Raw genomic sequence first — 18,137 nt, 5'->3', positions numbered from 1 at the left:
ATTTACCAACCATGGCCAGATAAACGACCAGAACATGCACTATAGGTCTGTTAACAGTCCCCGTTCATTTCTTCAGGTGGAACATCATCGTACGTTGAGTGCAAACGTGTGGTGCGGTTAGGGATCCGTCAGCTCATAGGCCAGTTCTTCTTGGATGGAACACTGAACGCGCACTAGTATCGCGGCCTCCTAACAAGCCGTCTTCCACAGACGCTAGAAGACGTTGCTCTGTAGACTAGGAGTAACCTGTGGTACCATCGTGATGACTGACCTGCCAATAGTGCGCAAAGTACTACAGCGTGTCTTCACGAATTGTTTACAAATTTTTGGATTGGATGCAGCGGACCTTTACCGTGGCTGGCTCGTTCCATGGGTTTGACACCTGCAGACTTTTTCTGCGGCGAAAGCTGAAAGGCGGTCTCTACAACTAGACCCGATGATATGCAACGACGTGTTACTGCAGCCTGCTCGCACATTGCTACCACGTGTGCAGCAGCCGTGCCGGCCGTAGTGGCCGTGCGGTTAAAGGCGCTGCAGTGTGGAACCGCAAGACCGTTACGGTCGCAGGTTCGAATCCTGCCTCGGGCATGGATGTTTGTGATGTCCTTAGGTTAGTTAGGTTTAACTAGTTCTAAGTTCTAGGTGACTAATGACCTCAGAAGTTGAGTCGCATAGTGCTCAGAGCCATTTGAACCATTTGCAGCAGCCGTTCCGTAACAGACTGCAAGCGTGTATTGCCGCTGCCGGTGGTCATTTTGAACACAACCTGTGATACTCAGTCGTCTCGTTGCTGGCCAGAATCCACATAACTAGCGTACGCACTCGTGTTGTTCTTTAGTGCGTGTTATCACAGTATTGTACGAGGGTAAGTCAATTATTATCCGCGATTTAGTTATATTATTGTTTATATTGGTAGTACTGTCGTTTTACGTTGATGAGGCATGCTTTGTTTCTTTGCTGTTATATCTTTGCAATTCTCAAGCTGCAGGGTTAATTTTGTTATCGCTGTCGTGCTGTTAATCATGGCTGCTCCGCTGTCTATTTGCTCCAAAGATGGTCAACGTTCAGTGATCCGTTTTTTGTGGTCGGAAGGCGTATCAGGGGCCGAAATTCATCGAAGACTTTCGGTACAGTACGGGAACAGTGTTTTGCCACAACGGAATGTCTACGAATAGACTGAAAAATTCCAAAATGGTCGCACAAGTGTTAGGCACGATGAAGGAGCCGGACGACCGTTTACCGACACGAATGAAGAAACCATTGAGCGTTCACGTAAAATGATTCTCTTAGACAGACGATTAACTATTGACGAAGTGGCACATCGTCTGCAAATTAGTCACGGTTCTGCCTACGAAATCATCCACAACAGACTTGGGTTTCATAAAGTTTGTGCAAGATGGGTCCCAAAACAACTCACACAGTTGCATAAACAAACGTGCTTGGATATCTGCAAAAAAACAATTGGATCGCTACGGTAAAGAAGGGGACATCTTCTTAGACAGGATCATTACTGGTGACGAAACATGGATCCATCATTACGAGCCGAAGAGTAAACAGCAGAGTATGGAAGGGAAACATCCAAATTCGCCGTGCAAGAAAAAGTTCAGGACCCAGTCGTCCGCAGGAAAGCTGATGCTTACGGCGTTTTGGGACGCACAAGGTCCAGTACTGGAACATTATCGGGAACGGGGCACAACAATAAACAGTGTACGTTTCAGTGAGATGCTTACTGCCAAACCAAAGTCTGCAATTCGAAGAGAACGCCGAGGATTGCTGTCAAAGGGTGTCGTGTTGTTGCACGGCAATTCCCGTCCGCATACTGCTGCCCACACTGCTGAAACGCTCCATAAACTCAAATTTGAAGTACTGGATCATCTTCCATATAGTCACAATCTTGCTCCTTCTATCACTTGTTTGGTCCACTCAGGCATTAAGGGACCGTCGATTTGCCTCGGACGAATCAGTGAAAGAAGCGGTGCATTCCTGGCTCGCAGCTCAACCGAGAACTTTCTTTTCTGAAGACATCAGGAAGCTTGTACAACGATGAACCAAGTGCGTTGAATCGCAAGAAGACTATGTCGAAAAATGATGTTCTTTTAAGTTTCCTGTTTGATTACAATAAAATTTTATAACTACTTTGCAGATAATAATTAACTTAGCGTCGTACAAGTGTCGGTGTGGGAACTTTTCCAAATACGGTATCTCGTGAACGACTTGCACTAGAATCGTGCAACAAAACACGACTGAGATTCTAATTTACCCTACTTTTAATTAGCTAATGTCAATAGACCCTGTTCCATTTAAAAAAAGAGTATGTTTGAACAAAAATGCACTTTATGAATGTCATTACAATCTGTTTATTGGATAACAATACGAGCCCCTGCCTGCCAATCAACAGAACTTTCCACTTCAGTAATATTTGCGGTGCAAGTTTTAGGTCATTCATCTTGTGTATCACACAGTGTAAGCTTCCACGGCTGGTGCTGACGTAAGAATTCCGGGCTATTAGGTCCGGGTCGACGTACAAAACTTTCTCCTCATGTTTCCTCTCCGACTGCAGGAGACACCTTCAGAGGTAAAATGGCTAACTGCAACGAGAACCCGAGAGAGCGCCGATTATATGCGCAGTGCAGAGGGCACGACAGTCTGTCACGTGACGTTAGCTGAGAGGTTATCGCTGGTATTGCCAACATTCTCGACTGAAAGTAATCTGTCGTTATTCTTATGTTGCAGTGTTGACATTCAAATTTTGTCTAATTTAACACCTTCCTCTTTTCTGTTAAAATTATTACGGTGTTCATAGATTCGAGTAGCGTCTCTATACATATGCGGATGATAATGCGATGCTTTCGATGTGTCACTCGCCTTAGTGAATTTTATTTCATGATCACCCTTTTGGTAAATCCGCTCCGCTGCGGCAGGTTTATCCGTATTTACCTCTGAAGATGTCTTCCACAGCCGGAGGGGAAACCTTAGGGGACACGTTTGCACATCGACCGTGGCCTAACAGTCTCGAATCTTGTTTATTGATTCCGAGACGACTGGAACCTAATCTGAATGCCAACTGTCTTCCTACACCTTATTAGACATTGCGCTCTGTTGTGTTCTTGTTTTTCCCAAATTTCTGTTCACCACCCGTAGGCGCAGTGTTACCAGTAAGTAAATGTAATTTATGTAAATGAAATTCTCAAAGTGATAGGTCCGCAGCTCGTGGTCTAGTAGCTAGTGTTGCCGCGTCTGGATCGTGAGGTCCCAGGTTCGATTCCCAGCCGAGTCGAGTATTTTTCTCGGGGTTTGTGTTGTCCTCAACATTTCATCACCATTCGGGAAAGTGGCGAGACTGGGCAATGAAAAGATTGGGAATTTGTACGGGCGCTGATAATCACGCAGTTGAACGCCCCACAAACCAATTAATATCATCATCATCATCAAAGTGATAGCATAAAGAATCCAGCATCACAATATTTGGCTTGCCAAAGTGAGGTTAACAGCATCGCTACATAAAACACGTTCCCAGCTCGATGTGGCAAAATTCGCTACGTCGTCGCTTACGGCGGACGCTGCGAGACAGACAGCCGTTAGCCGAGCGCGTGGCTGACTCACCCCTGGTGACGCGGAGTCTGCAGGGTTTCCCGGGAACCGTCGACAGCGGCACCACGTTGGGCCCGCATTCGTGCTGAGCCTGGCAGGTCAGCAGCATGGCGGCGGAGAGGACCACCCACAGAGTCAGCATCGCTGCAAGCACGCCGCGGCGTCAGGACGATGTCAGAACCGAACACAGTGCAAATAAATAACATGAAAACAGGCAACAAACGATACACAGGGTGCATCAAAGAGAATCGTCCGATTAAAAAAATCCTATTATGTTATTTGAGATATGTGCGTGAACGACGTACTGTTGTAAAGAGGAAACTGTCGAGTTTCACACGGTTCCCGCTAGGTAGCGGCAGTGTGTGCTCACTTCAGTTCTGGTGTCGGGACAACAGAAAGCGTTTTGTGTTCTGGGTTTTGCGCAGTGCGGGTCAATAATAACTGTTCAGCGTGACTTTCTACTAGGTATGATATGGATATATTGATCAACATTCTCAAGGAGGTAGGAATCAACTGGAGAGATCGGAGACTTGTAAGGAACTTGTACCTGGGACACAGGGTAAAGGTACGCCTGAGCTATGCAGACACTGTGGAAATAGGAAGGGGAGTGAGACAAGGATGTTGTCTGTCGCCAAGTCTCTTCAACCTGTGTGGAGAAATGCTGGCGAGAGAAGCGCTGAAAGGATGCGGAAACTTCAAAGTAGGAGGACGTCTCATCAACACCGTCAAGTATACAGACGACCTGGTAATGCCCGCCAAAAATCAGAGACAGCTGCAACACATGATGAACAATTTTTTGGAAACGGGAAGAAAATACGGCATGGAAATCGACATCGAAAAATCAAAAGTGATGCACATATCAAAATGTGAGAAATACTTGAAGATAACTGTTGACAATCGGGAACTGGAAAATGTGAATCAGTTCAAGTACCTGGGAAGTTTTATCACAAAGGATGCCCACTGCACCAACGAAATCCGAGCAAGAATCGCCGTGGCAAAAGCTGATTTCAACAAGAAGAGGACTCTGCTGACCAACAAGTGGAGGTTGGCGTTGAGGAAAAAAGCTGATAAAGTGCTACATTTGGAGCATTGCACTGTATGGACCAGAGACATGGACCATGAGAAAGAAGGACAAAAAATACTTCGCTTTGAAACGTGGTGCTGGAGGAGAATGGAAATGATCAAGTGGACAGATCGCATAAAAAATGACGATGCACTGCGAAGAGTAGGAGAGAAGTATTATGCGTAAAATTCTTCAGAGAAAGGCCAACTGGACTGGAGATGTCTCTAGACACGAGGGACTCATACAAGATGTCATCCAAGGGAAACTCAGAGGGAACGCAGGACGAGGAAGAAGAAGAATTTAACATCTGGACGACATGAAAGCTGGAAGGAGATACAACAGACTGAAGGAAGAAGGTGAAGACAGGGAACAGTGGAATCAGAAATTCTCTGTACGAAGACATGGACCTGCCACTAGGCAGAATACTACATAACAATAATAATAATGTGGATCCTCCTGCAGCACAGAGCATTACACGATGGCATGAACAATTCCGAGAAACATATTGTTTGTGCAAAGGCAAATCGCCGGATCGTCCCCAAGAGTCTGACACAGACTTCGAAGGCATCCACCACAGTTCCACAAGGAGACAGCACAGATCCGTTCGCCGTGCAGTTCTACAGCTCAACATGTCCCCGTCATCCGTCTGGCGTGTGTTGCGTCGACGTTTACACATGAAACCGTACAAAATTCAGTTACTGCAAGCTCTTCGTGAAGGTGGAGTCCTGTAATTTCATTCTATGCAAGATGGAGAATGACAGTTTTCTTCGACGCTTGCTGTCATTTCCATTTAAATGGAAAGGTGACCCGTCATAACGTGAGAATATATGGTACAGAACCACATGAGGTTGTACAATTTGAGAGGGACTCTCCAAAATTTACTGTGGTTTGTGCAGATTCACAGGAAAAGGTGTACGATACATTTTTCTTTGCCGAGAACACTGTTACAGGAAGCACATATCTCGATATGCTTGAGAACTTTTTTTCCCACAGTCGGAGACTGATTCGAACGACTTCATTTACCAACAGGATGGGGCACCGCCACACTGGCATCTGGAAGTGCAGGAATTTGAAATCAAAGGATTAGCGAACGATGGATCGGTCGCAATGGACCAAATGATAAAATGGAAATGCCGTTTGGCTAGGGCCTCCCGTCGGGTTGACCGTTCGCCTGTTGCAAGTCTTTCGAGTTGACGCCACTTCGGCGACTTGCGTGTCAATGGGGATGAAATGATGATTAAAAGGACAACACAACACCCAGTCCCTGAGCGGAGAAAATTTCCGACCCAGCCGAGAATCGAACACGGGCCGTTAGGCATGACATTCCGTCACGCTGACCACATTTTTTTTTTTTTTAATTTTGTTCGTTCTTGATCGTTCTATTGGGTCGTTGCGGACATCACATGACATCCGTTAAAGTTCGTTTGTTGATCCTTCGGCTCAGTTTTTTTATTACAGAGGCCACCCAGCTCTCTGACCGAACACGCTGAGCTACCGTGCCGGTATCATTCAGCTACCAGGGGCGGACACCATGTGGTTGAAAATGATTGAAACCTTACATTACTGTCCTCCAAGGTCACCGGACCTGACTGTATGTGTTTATTTTTTGTAGGGGTTTATAAAAGACTCTAGTTATGTGCTTCCGTTACCAACAACAATGAACTGAGACATCAAATAACAGCAGCTGTGGAATCTGTAACACAATACATGTCGTTGCAGTGTGGGAACAGTTTGAACACCGCATTAACATATTCCGTGCATCTCAAGGGGTGCCATACTGAACACCTATGAAAAGGTATGAAAAAAAAACTTTTCGAGCTTCCCATTTATCAAAAAACAAAATTCATTGCATATGTTTATTAGTTTCAGAAATACAGACGCGCCAAATCGGATGATTCTTTCTGATACTCCCTGTATTTATTGTCGAAGCTTTATAAATTGTTTCAAAGTACGAGTTGCTTGTGTATGTTTATTTGTTTCAGAAATACAGACCAACCAAGTAGGATGATTCTTTCTGATACACACTGTATTTATTTTCGAAGCTTTTTAAATTGTTTCGAAGTACGAGTAGTAGCCGCAAAAGCTGCTAACAGATGGCGATGTATGCTGTAAAGCCCGTATCAGTATGCGTGAATGAAATCGTCCTTTGCAATCACATCAAAATCTTATCAAAATGTTCACAGCTCACAGCAGAGGAAACGGATTCCGCTGCCACACAGATGATCTGCGCCTCAAGTTCGACCTGCGTGGCCGGCCGGTGTGGCCGAGCGGTTCTAGGCGCTTCCGTCTGGAACCCTGTGACCGCTACGGTCGCAGGTTCGAATCCTGCCTCGGGCATGGATGTGTGTGATGTCCTTAGGCCAGTTAGGTTTAATTACTTCCAAGTTCTAGGCGACTGATGACCTCAGCAGTTAAGTCCCATAGTGCTCAGAGCCGCTTGAACCATTTTTTTCGACCTGCGTGGTAGGACGGTTCTGGTGGACAGAGTCATTCAATATCCACCACAAAAGTAGTCACAAGAAGTCGTATTGTGTGAATACAGAGTCCAATCCACGCCTGCGCCAGTAAACTTGTGGGAATTCAACGCAACGGCTCTTTTCCCAAAGTATTCATCGGAAAATACAGGGCTATTACAAATGATTGAAGCGATTTCATAAATTCACTGTAGCTCCATTCATTGACGTATGGTCACGACACACTACAGATACGTAGAAAAACTCATAAAGTTTTGTTCGGCTAAAGCCACACTTCAGGTTTCTGCCGCCAGAGCGTTCGAGAGCGCAGTGAGACAAAATGGCGACAGGAGCCGAGAAAGCGTATGTCGTGCTTGAAATGCACTCACATCAGTCAGTCATAACAGTGCAACGACACTTCAGGATGAAGTTCAACAAAACTGCTAACTCCATTCGGCGATTGTATGCGCAGTTTAAAGCTTCTGGATGCCTCTGTAAGGGGAAATCAACGGGTCGGCCTGCAGTGAGCGAAGAAACGGTTGAACACGTGTATCTGGACATGCTGGAAAATTGGCTCATGCCACAACTGGAGACCGACAGCGCCGACTTCATCTTTCAACAGGATGGTGCTCCACCGCACTTCCATCATGATGTTCCGCATTTCTTAAACAGGAGATTGGAAAACCGATGGATCGGTCGTGGTGGAGATCATGATCAGCAATTCATGTCATGGCCTCCACGCTCTCCCGACTTAACCCCATGCGATTTCTTTCTGTGGGGTTATGTGAAAGATTCAGTGTCTAAACCTCCTCTACCAAGAAACGTGCCAGAAGTGCGAGCTCGCATCAACGATGGTTTCGAACTCATTGATGGGGACATGCTGCGCCGAGTGTGGGAGGAACTTGATTATCGGCTTGATGTCTGCCGAATCACTAAAGGGGCACATATCGAACATTTGTGAATGCCTAAAAAAACTTTTTGAGTTTTTGTATGTGTGTGCAAAGCATTGTGAAAATATCTCAAATAATGAAGTTATTGTAGAGCTGTGAAATCGCTTCAATCATTTGTAATAACCCTGTATATATATGTATATGTACACACTATGTGATCAAAAGTATCAGCACACGTCCAAAAACCTACGTTTTTCATATTAGGTGCATTGTGCTGCCACCTACTCCCAGGTACACCATATCAGCGACTTCAGTAGTCATTAGACATGGTGAGAGAGCAGAACTAACAGACTTCGAACGTGGTCAGGTGATTGGGTGTCACTTGTGTCATACGTCTGTACGCGATATTTCCACACTGCTAAACATCCATAGGCCCACTGTTTCCGATGTGATAGTGAAGTGGAAAGGTGAAGGGACACATACAGCACAAAAACGTACAGGCCGACCTCGTCTCTTGACTGACAGAGACCGCCGACAGTTGAACAGGATCGTAATGTGTAATAGGCAGGTATCTATCCAGGCCATCAGGCAGGAATTCCAAATTGCATCAGGATCCACTGGAAATACTACGACAGTTAGGCGGGAGTTAAGAAAACTTGGATTTCATGATCGAGCGGCTGCTCATAAGCCACACATCACGCTGCTAAATGCGAAACTATGCCTGGTTTGGTGTAAGGAGCGCAAACATTCGACTATTAAACAGTGTAAAAACGCTGTGTGGAGTGACGAATCACGGTAAACAATTTGGCGATCCGATAGCAGAGTGTGGGTATGACGAACGCCCTGTGAATGTCATCTGTCAGCGTGTGTAGTGCCAACAGTAAAATTCGGAGGCTGTGGTGTTACGGTGTGGTCGTGTTTTTCATGGAGGGGTTTTGAACCCCTTGTTGTTTTGCTTGGAACTATCTCAGCACAGGCCTACATTGATGTTTTCAGCACCTTCTTCCTTCCCACTGTTGAAGAGCAATTCGGGAATGGCGATTGCATCTTTCAACTCAATCGAGGATCTGTTCATAATGCGCGGCCTGTGGCGGAGTGGTTACACGACAATAACATCCCAGTAATGAATGGACCGGCCTGCATAGAGTCCAGACCTGAATCCTATAGAACAGCTTTGCAATGTTTTGGAACGCCGACTTCGTGCCAGACCTCACCGACCGACATCGATATGTCTCCTCAGTGCAGCACTCTGTGAAGAATGGGCTGCCATTCCCCAAGAAACCTTCCAGCACCTGATTGAACGTATGCCTGCGAGAGTGGAGGCTATCGTCAAGGGTGGGCCAACACCATTTTGGATTCCAGCATTACCGATGATGGAGGGCGCCACGAACTTGTAAGTCAATTTCAGCCAGGTGTCCGGATGTCTGGATACGTTTGGTCACCATAGTATATATATACGTACGACATCTTTGTACAGTAGTCTAATGTCGTGTACATAAGGTCTATAATACACACTTTTTTCACAGACGTCAGGATTTTGTTCAAAAAACTTAGTTTCTAGCTCGTTTATGATCTCAGCTAAAGCACCCGACAAACTGTTGCCCACTGCGTGAGAAAGGAGATAACGCAAGGTAGCAGAAAGAATGGGTGGGATACACGAAAAAATTATCTTCTCTACGGAACTGGTAAAAGAAGGAACTATAAGTATTTTGGATGATAGGTAAACATAAAGGGATGAAAGGCATAAGATGAGCATATTTAGAAAGACGACGGATACTGATACGATTATAGATGTGAAATGACGTCACCCTACGAAGCATAAATGGGCATACTTCAGAGCCATGATCAACAGGATGCTAAAACTACGACTCACCCCTAACGACGAAGTAGAAGAGTTAAATGTGGTTAGACAAGTAGGCAAGGCAAAGGGATATAAGGACCGTGATGCAATTAATCTTTGTAATAAACTAAAGTCAAAAATACGTGACAAGAAGGAGACGATAGAACCAGAGGACAATAAGTCTGTTGCTATGTCATACAATGGTGCACTTTTCGACGGAATTGCACAGGTTGCAGAAAAACGAAGGTGAAAATTGGATTTCAAACGTAGGTTTCGCCACAAAGTTGGCAACAACAGTAACAAATATTTAGAATCTAGTGTCTATAAGATAAACTACCAAGACTGTGACAAGTTTTATATCGGCCAGACAGGAAGAAGTTTCAACACACGTTTTAGAGAGCATACGTGTAACCAAAACAAGAGCGCTTTCGGTATACATTTGTGGTAGAGAAAACATTGGGCAAGAAAAATAGAGAATAATACGAAAGTGTTTCGTAGGGCGCCAAAGGGGCAATCACTGAAACTACTCGAGGAAATGGAGATTTATGTTCGCACAAAACGGCAATCGGAATTACTGCTGAATGAACAGAATGAGTTTAACCAAAATATTTATTTTTTTTCAGAAACCTGCTGGTTTCAGCAGTTCGGCACGCGGTCGTGTGCGCCGGCCAGCAGCGGCGAGGACGCTGGCCCTCCGTCCGCCACCAGAAAACAAGAACCTCACACAAAGAAGCCACGAGGCACTGAGATCCCACTCCGGATGTGTTATCGATTATCGAGATTTTAATTAATAGTCAGTCACTGTCTTTACGCTCATGGTTATGGTTTAATTGTTTTTTTCGTGCTGGAAGATCTCCATTTACGGATGTGATTTTATGTTTAAACATTTTATATTGGCTTTTACACAATTGTGTGTTTCACTTTGCCAGGCTAGGAACTTTCCATTATTACTATTTGCATCTTTTATGTGGATTTTTAAGTTGGACCTAATTCCACATGTTGTATATCGGTCCATGTTTTATTGTCAGATGCTGTATTTGCCATATGAAATAATTTTAATTAATGACGACGCATACTGCATTTTAACTATTAAATTTGGGTTACTTGTTACTCATGTGCCCTAGCCAGAGTACTCTCTGCTGGCCTCGGTTATTGTATAAATACCAGACGAATCCAGATCATCACCAGCACTTGCTATGTACGTACATGTATAATTTGACGTTGATACCTGTGTCAGCATAATTTTATGATATACATCGCTGGTATGCACCGTTGTAAAGACTATTTTATTTTCTTCTGTAGCACCAGGTCTTTTATAGATTTAGCTCCATCAAACTGACCTTAGGTGGTTACACCCCGTTTTTGTATGTAACAGGTCTGAAGATGGCAGTAGCCGAAACCGGTAATAGTGAAGTGTAAAAGTTTGTTTGATCATGGCGGATCTGTAAAATAAAATGCCACAATATGATCACGACTCGTTTTCACTTTATGTCTAATTGATAGTATCGATTGTTTTTAGGCCTCCTTTGTTTGCCCTGCACCCTTCTAGACTGACGCTCTTCCTGTAGTTTGCCGAGACCCTTTAACCTAAAAAACCGCCCAGTACTCTCCATATAGCCCTCGCTGCTCGAGTGGCCGTCACCTGCTATCAAGCGGAACCCGAGACACCATCGCCGGCGCTGTGACCGAGCGGTTCTAGGCGCTTAGTTCTGGAGCCGCGCGACCGCTACGGTCGCAGGATCGAATCCTGCCTCGGGGATGGATGTGTGTGATGTCCTTAGGTTAGTTAGGTTTAAGTAGTTTTAAGTTCTTGGGGACTGATGACCTCAGATGTTAAGTACCATAGTGTTCAGAGCCATTTGAGCAATTTTTAACACATTCCAAAACAAAACGAAAACGACGCACCATGAAATAGTTATCCGAATGGGCCGGAAATCAGCAGATGTGATGTACATGTTCAGGCAAACAAGTGATTACAGTTTCTAAAAAAATCGACAATTCATTCAAGAAAAAGAGCTTCACAAAGTGAGCAAACCAATAACGCTTTAGTACACATACGGTAATTGAAAAGAGATCCAGAGGCATTCCTGGCGGAGGTAGGGTTTGGGAAGCACGAACACAAGCTTTTAAAATGCAATATTTTTAAAATGGTGTCATCTGCTGGGGGGCATATCTTGCTGATATGTAAGCCCGGGATGGCTCGCCGTGAAGGACAACAAAATGGGGTATAGAATATCGTCGGCGTACCGCTGTGGTGTAATGGTGCCGCAGATGACGGCAGAAGGGGTCCTGCCGTGAGAAGAAGAGCCACCCCGGGCCATCACTCTGATCGCCTGGCCATATGGCGGGCAACACTCAGGCTGGTGTCCAGACGCCACCTGGGGTGTCTCCAGATACGTCTTTGCTGGTCATTGGGGCTGAGTTCGAGGCGAGGCTCATCACTGAAGACACATGTAGTCCAGCCAATGAGGTTCCAGATCGAATGTGGAGACGACCCGGAAAGCGGCTGGATACCAACATGACTGCCGCCCCCTATGTGGCTTGACGACCAGGAATAATTGTCTGGAGGGTGCACACTTCTTTTCACAGCAGGACCTCTTTGGGTTTCGCCCTCAGCGCCCTTACGGCACAGCGGTACTTCGACGATTATCTGTGCCCAGTTGGTTGCCCTTCATGCAAGCCATCCTGGACTTACATTTCAGCAAGGTAATGCCCGCCCCCACATGGCGAGAGGTTCCACTGCTTGTCTTCCTGCTTGCGAAACCTTACGTTGGCCAGCAAGGTAGCTGATTCTCTCCTCATTTGAGAACGTTTGGAACGTTATGGGCAGGGTCCCCCCAACCAGCTCGGGATTTTGATGATCTAGCGCTCCAATTGGACCGAATTTGGCACAGGAATCCCTCACTAGGATGTCCAACATATCAACCATTGCCAACTGTGGGCCGAAAATACGTATGTTCCTCGTCGTAACGACGCGAACTGAAAAACAGTGCTGTTCTGCGCGGCTGGCCAGCGACACGATTGCTGCTAGTGTGGTGTCACCGCCAGACACCACACTTGCTAGGTGGTAGCCTTTAAATCGGCCGCGGTCCGTTAGTATACGTCGGACCCGCGTGTCGCCACTATCAGTGATTGCAGAGCGAGCGCCGCCACACGGCAGGTCTAGAGACACTTCCTAGCACTCGCCCCAGTTGGACAACCGACTTTGCTAGCGATGGTTCACTGACAAAATACGCTCTCATTTGCGGAGACGATAGTTAGCATAGCCTTCAGCTACGTTATTTGCTACGACCTAGCAAGGCGCCATTGCCAGTTACTATTGAGATTATGAATAATGTACCATCGAGAGCGATGTTCACCATTTATGGATTAAAGTTAAGTATTCCAGCGGCAACGTACGTTTTTTGCTAAAGTCTAATTTCCTTGACCTGTTCCAGACCTCACGCCAGCCTGCGTGAGCTAAAACGCATGCCTTTCGGCTTCCTCTAGTATACCGGGTTGGCTCTCTTGCCAACCCACAACAGCTAGTATGTGTGTGTCTCTGTGTGTGTGTGTGTGTGTGTGTGAAGGCGCCTCTGCGGCGGGCGTTTAGTGACACCGTAGTCTTCAGTATTCCAAAACAGCGCCAGCTCGAGTTCGTGTACCCACGAGAGAGTGCTGCGTCGAAATGGTTTATTTGGTAATGGAGAGAAGTTTGGGAGGTAAAGGGGGGATCGATACTCGATAGTGTAAGCAAGTTAAAATGAATTGAGGTTGAAACAGGTATGCAGAGGTGGAGGATTTGCACAGGACAGCGTATCGTGGAGAGCTGCCGCTAATCAGTCTTCAGACTGCACAACATCAACATAGTATAATCTTGATGCGGACAATAGAAACGAATACGAGTGGCGTTTGATAAATACTGCAACACATCTTTTTCCTCGGCCAATTTCAGTTGAAAAAAATGCGGAATTTGTTGTGGGACTCCATCGAATACGCCCACTTCAACCCCTATCGTTTCATGAAATTACGGTAGGTGGCGCCGCTATACCTAAATGGTGTCTGTAACACAGGTTCGTTGCAAGTAGGGAGCTGTCGTTGAGTTTCTTTTGGCGGAAAATCAGAGCATCGCAGATGTTGATACGCGCTTGCAGAAGAGCGACGGTGACGAGGCAGTTAACGAAAGCACGGTGAGTCGTTGGGCGAGGTGCCTGTCGTCATCACGACGAGGGTGCGGAAACCTGTCCGACCTCCCGCGTCCCGGCTGGCCGCTCACAGCTGTGAGTCCTGCGCTGTTGGAACGTGCGGACACTCTCACTCGAGATGATCGACGGACCACAGTCAGACAGCTGGCTGCTCAACTGGACCCCTCCGCTGGTAGCGCTGACGCACTCGCCCACCTGTTGCGGTACTCAAAGGTGTGGACCCGCTGGGTTCCTCGCCTTTTAACAGAGAGGTCACAGTCTGTAGTAATTGACGGAAAGTCATCGAGCAAAACAGAAGTGATTTCTGGCGTTCCCCAAGGTAGCGTCATAGGCCCTTTGCTATTCCTTATCTATATCAACGATTTGGGAGACAATCTGAGCAGGCGTCTTCGGTTGTTTGCAGATGACGCTGTCGTTTATCGACTAATAAAGTCATCAGAAGATCAAAACAAACTGCAAAACTATTTAGAAGGAATATCGGAATGGTGCGAAAAGTGGCAGTTGACCTTAAATAACGTAAAGTGTGAGGTCATCCACAAGAGTGCTAAAAGGAACGCGTTAAACTTCGGTTACACGATAAATCAGTCTAATCTAAAAGCCGTAAATTTAACTAAATACCTAGGTATTACAATTACGAACAATTTAAATTGGAAGGAACACACAGAAAATGTCGTGGGGAAGGCTAACCAAAGAATGCGTTTTATTGGCAGGACACTTAGAAAATGTAACAGACCTAATAAGAAGACTGCCTACACTACGCTTGTCCGTCCACTTTTAGAATATTGTTGCACGGGTTGTGATCCTAACCAGATAGGACTGACGGAGTACATCGAAAAAGCTCAAAGAAAGACAGCGCGTTTTGTATTATCGCGAAATATGGGAGAGAGCGTCACAGATATGATACAGGATTTTGGATGCACATCATTAAAAAAAAAAAAGGCGTTTTTCGTTGCGACGGAATCTTCTCAAGAAATTCCAATCAACAGGTTTCTCCTCCGAATGAGAAAATATTTTGTTGACACCGACTTACGTACGGAGGAACGATCACCAAGGTAAAATAACGGAAATCAGAGCTCGTACGGAAAGATAAAGGTGTTCATTCTTACCCCGCGCTATACTTGATTGGAATAATAGAGAATTGTGAAGGTGATTCGATGAACCCTCTGGCAGGCACTTTACGGGGTGTAGGACGTCAAACGGGAAGCCTTCGAGAAGGAGAGTCACCATAGGACATTTTAATTTGCATTGTCTATACTTTTACAAATAAATTCATAAAACTCTGTCAGCATGACCAGGAAGGATTCAGGATTCACACTCATAGCAGTGGAAGTTCAAAAACACAAAAAATAATATTTTTTAAAGGTGAAATTTCATGATTTTTTTCACTTACTGGTGGCTGCATTTGTTGCTATAGGTACACTTTTTCTCATAAGTAAGAGAGATTCCTCGATGAATTTTGCACAGATGTATGAAACACTAGAATTTACTTAATCTATGGAAAAATGAATGGGCTGTTACGTTTTAAACTTCGTGTTTACAGAAAACTCGAATTTTGTAGTTAATTAGGTCAATTTTTACCACAGTTTTTAACATATTTGGGAAATTCTAGAGTTTCATGCGCCTGTAAGTATGGTTTGTATGCTGTGCAAAAGTCATCGAACAATCTATCTTACTCATGAAGAAAAGTGTACCTACAGCAACGAATGCAGCCAATACCAAGTGAAAAAAATGATGAAATTTCACATGTATAAAAAGTTTGTTTTGTTATTTTTTTTGAACTTCCTCTGCTATACGTATGAATCCCGTATCATTTCTGGTCACGCTGACAAAGTTTTACAAATCACTTCGAACTGGAAACAAAACGGCAATCTGTGGACTGGCGCCACACCGTCCCTTCTCTGAAGAAAACGTTCAAACCACACCCTCAGCTGGTAAAGTGATGGTGACAGTTATGTGGGACTCTGAAGGGTTATTCTGTTTGGTGTTTTCCCTCGTGGTGCAACGACCAACTGGGAAGTGTATTGCGCTACCCTCAGGATATTGAAGAAACGAATTCAGCGCTTTCTTCGCCACAAACATGGAAACCTCCTCTCCCGTGACAACGCGAGGCCTCGCCCGAGTCTGCGCACTTCACTGGACTGTTCCGCCTCATCGCACCTTCCGACTCCCACCTGCTCGGCCGCAGGAAGCAGTACGCGGATGACGCGGAGGTTTCTGATGCAGCGAGGCGTTTGCTCCGACGTCGACCAGTACAGCGGTGCTATGAGGGCATCCGGGCCTTACCAGTAGGATGGCGTGAGGCCGTCGCACTGAACGGAGATAATGTTGAAAAGTAGAGTTTTACAGCCAAAAGGGTGGGGAATAATATGGTGCATTGGAATACCGAATAAAACCAAACTTCTTTCAGAAAAAAATGTGTTGCACTACTTTTTGAACGCCGCTCTTACCGTGGTAACAAACATAGAACGAGTGCTTTAATTTACCTGCAACGTTCGGCTGACGATGTCTGGTGCGGGAATACTTTGGGAAGCGAGGCTTCAACCCTTTTAAGTAGCTGCGATATCTGGAGTTTCAACTGCAGATAAGTTTTTTGACGTCAGCGTAAGACTATCGTATGTCGTAAAGTGTCTAAGCATAGGTTCTGCGGTTACAACTACTTGGTTGACACCCCGTGTGCCTAGCTCCAACGTTATTAGTTTGGTTTGTTTACTGTCTAACATATTACCGTTTATCAGCCAGAAAAAAAAAACGGTCGGGCAGGCACCAAAGCTAGCTCCCACGGTGGAAATAATTAGCAGCAGTGGTGGATTCATGAGACGGCGAAGGAGGGCGACCTATCCACGCACGTAGAACTTCACCAAGCTTCACTACTTCTTTCAGAGACACTCCTCTTTCGCACAAATTTTCTTCCCTACGTTTCATTCCGCACAGTTCATTACGCGTATCCACCTACTAAACTGGTGATTACATTTCAGTCTATACGAGTTCATTCGTTAAGCTCTAGATACGACAGCAGTGAGACAACTATAAAGAATATGCTTTTCTGCAGCTGCATTTAATCTCCACAAGCCGACTCGAAGTGTGTGGCGGAGGGTAAACTAGTACTACCATCATATGAAGGGCTTATTTCAATAGTGGTGCAAGTCCATTTTTGTTCATATTGAGATACAGAGTCATAAAGTTAAATGAGCGCCGAAAAATCTGCAGTTGAGATACCAGAAGTATTCAAGCATATGGCTTCTTGCTAGAGGTGAACCTTTCTTTCTGTTTGTTTGGCTCATTAATTGCAGAAGCATTATAGACAGAAAAGTGGAGGCAATGGACTTGTACCACTATTAAAATAAGCCCTTCATATGCCCTCCTTCAATGTTCCACTCGCGAACGCGAATGGTGTTTTGGAAGTACTGTTGTCGCTAAAGGTCCGTATGAGACCTAATTTCTCTGATTGTCTCCTCGTGATCGCTTCTCCAGAGATATTTGGGAGAGAGCAATATATTACCCGACTCTTAATCAGAATTTCAATAGCGGAACTCTCCGTCATGCACACCGCATCTAATACAGTGTCTGCCGCTGGAATTTGTTACGCATCCCTATAACACTCTCTCGCCAGCTAAGCGATCCCGTGACTGAACCTGTTGCTCTTCGTCGCATCTTACCCATGTCTATTAATCCTGGTACGTGTCTCGGATGGATGAGTAATAATCAAGTATCCTATATGCAGTGTACTGAACTGATAGTCTACCAGAGCTGCTATTTTTTAAACATTTTATATACTGCTACCGGTTTTGACCATGACCAAAACCACGTAGATGGAAAGGGCCAACAGCTGCGAGACTTCGAAGTTGTGATGTCAGCGGGAAGCGGAGTAAGTCAACAGATGCCTTGTGTTGTACAAGGTGACAATTATTGAACTACATGAAAAAAAACGTAAATTACTTTCAAACTACGGCTGGCATAGATATGGTTCAACACAACATACATTCGGATTTAAGTTTTGATATAAGTCGGGTGATGCTGAGAGAATTAGATTAGGAAATGAGACCCTTAAAGTAGTAAAGGAGTTTTGCTATTTGGGGAGCAAAATAACAGATGATGGTCGAAGTAGAAAGGATATAA

The 18,137-nt window shown here is 45.2% G+C and overlaps 1 protein-coding gene across 1 annotated transcript in view; it reads right to left on the bottom strand.

The window, feature by feature from the left end:
* LOC126106818 (peroxidase-like) overlaps positions 1-16,525 on the bottom strand; it is a 670,034-nt gene extending 653,509 nt beyond the window's left edge. The window contains exons 1-2 of the mRNA XM_049913211.1: positions 16,505-16,525; positions 3,604-3,735 (exon numbers count right to left, since the gene is read on the bottom strand). Coding sequence (XP_049769168.1) covers positions 3,604-3,733 — 130 coding nt within the window. The 5' untranslated portion in view covers positions 3,734-3,735; positions 16,505-16,525. The remainder of the gene's footprint in view (positions 1-3,603; positions 3,736-16,504) is intronic.
* Positions 16,526-18,137: the final 1,612 nt, after the last annotated feature.

Source organism: Schistocerca cancellata, chromosome 10, assembly GCF_023864275.1.
Source record: "Schistocerca cancellata isolate TAMUIC-IGC-003103 chromosome 10, iqSchCanc2.1, whole genome shotgun sequence".
Lineage (NCBI taxonomy): Eukaryota > Metazoa > Arthropoda > Insecta > Orthoptera > Acrididae > Schistocerca > Schistocerca cancellata.
Note: the sequence above shows the minus strand (reverse complement) of the source record. Positions and strands in the feature narration are given on the sequence as shown.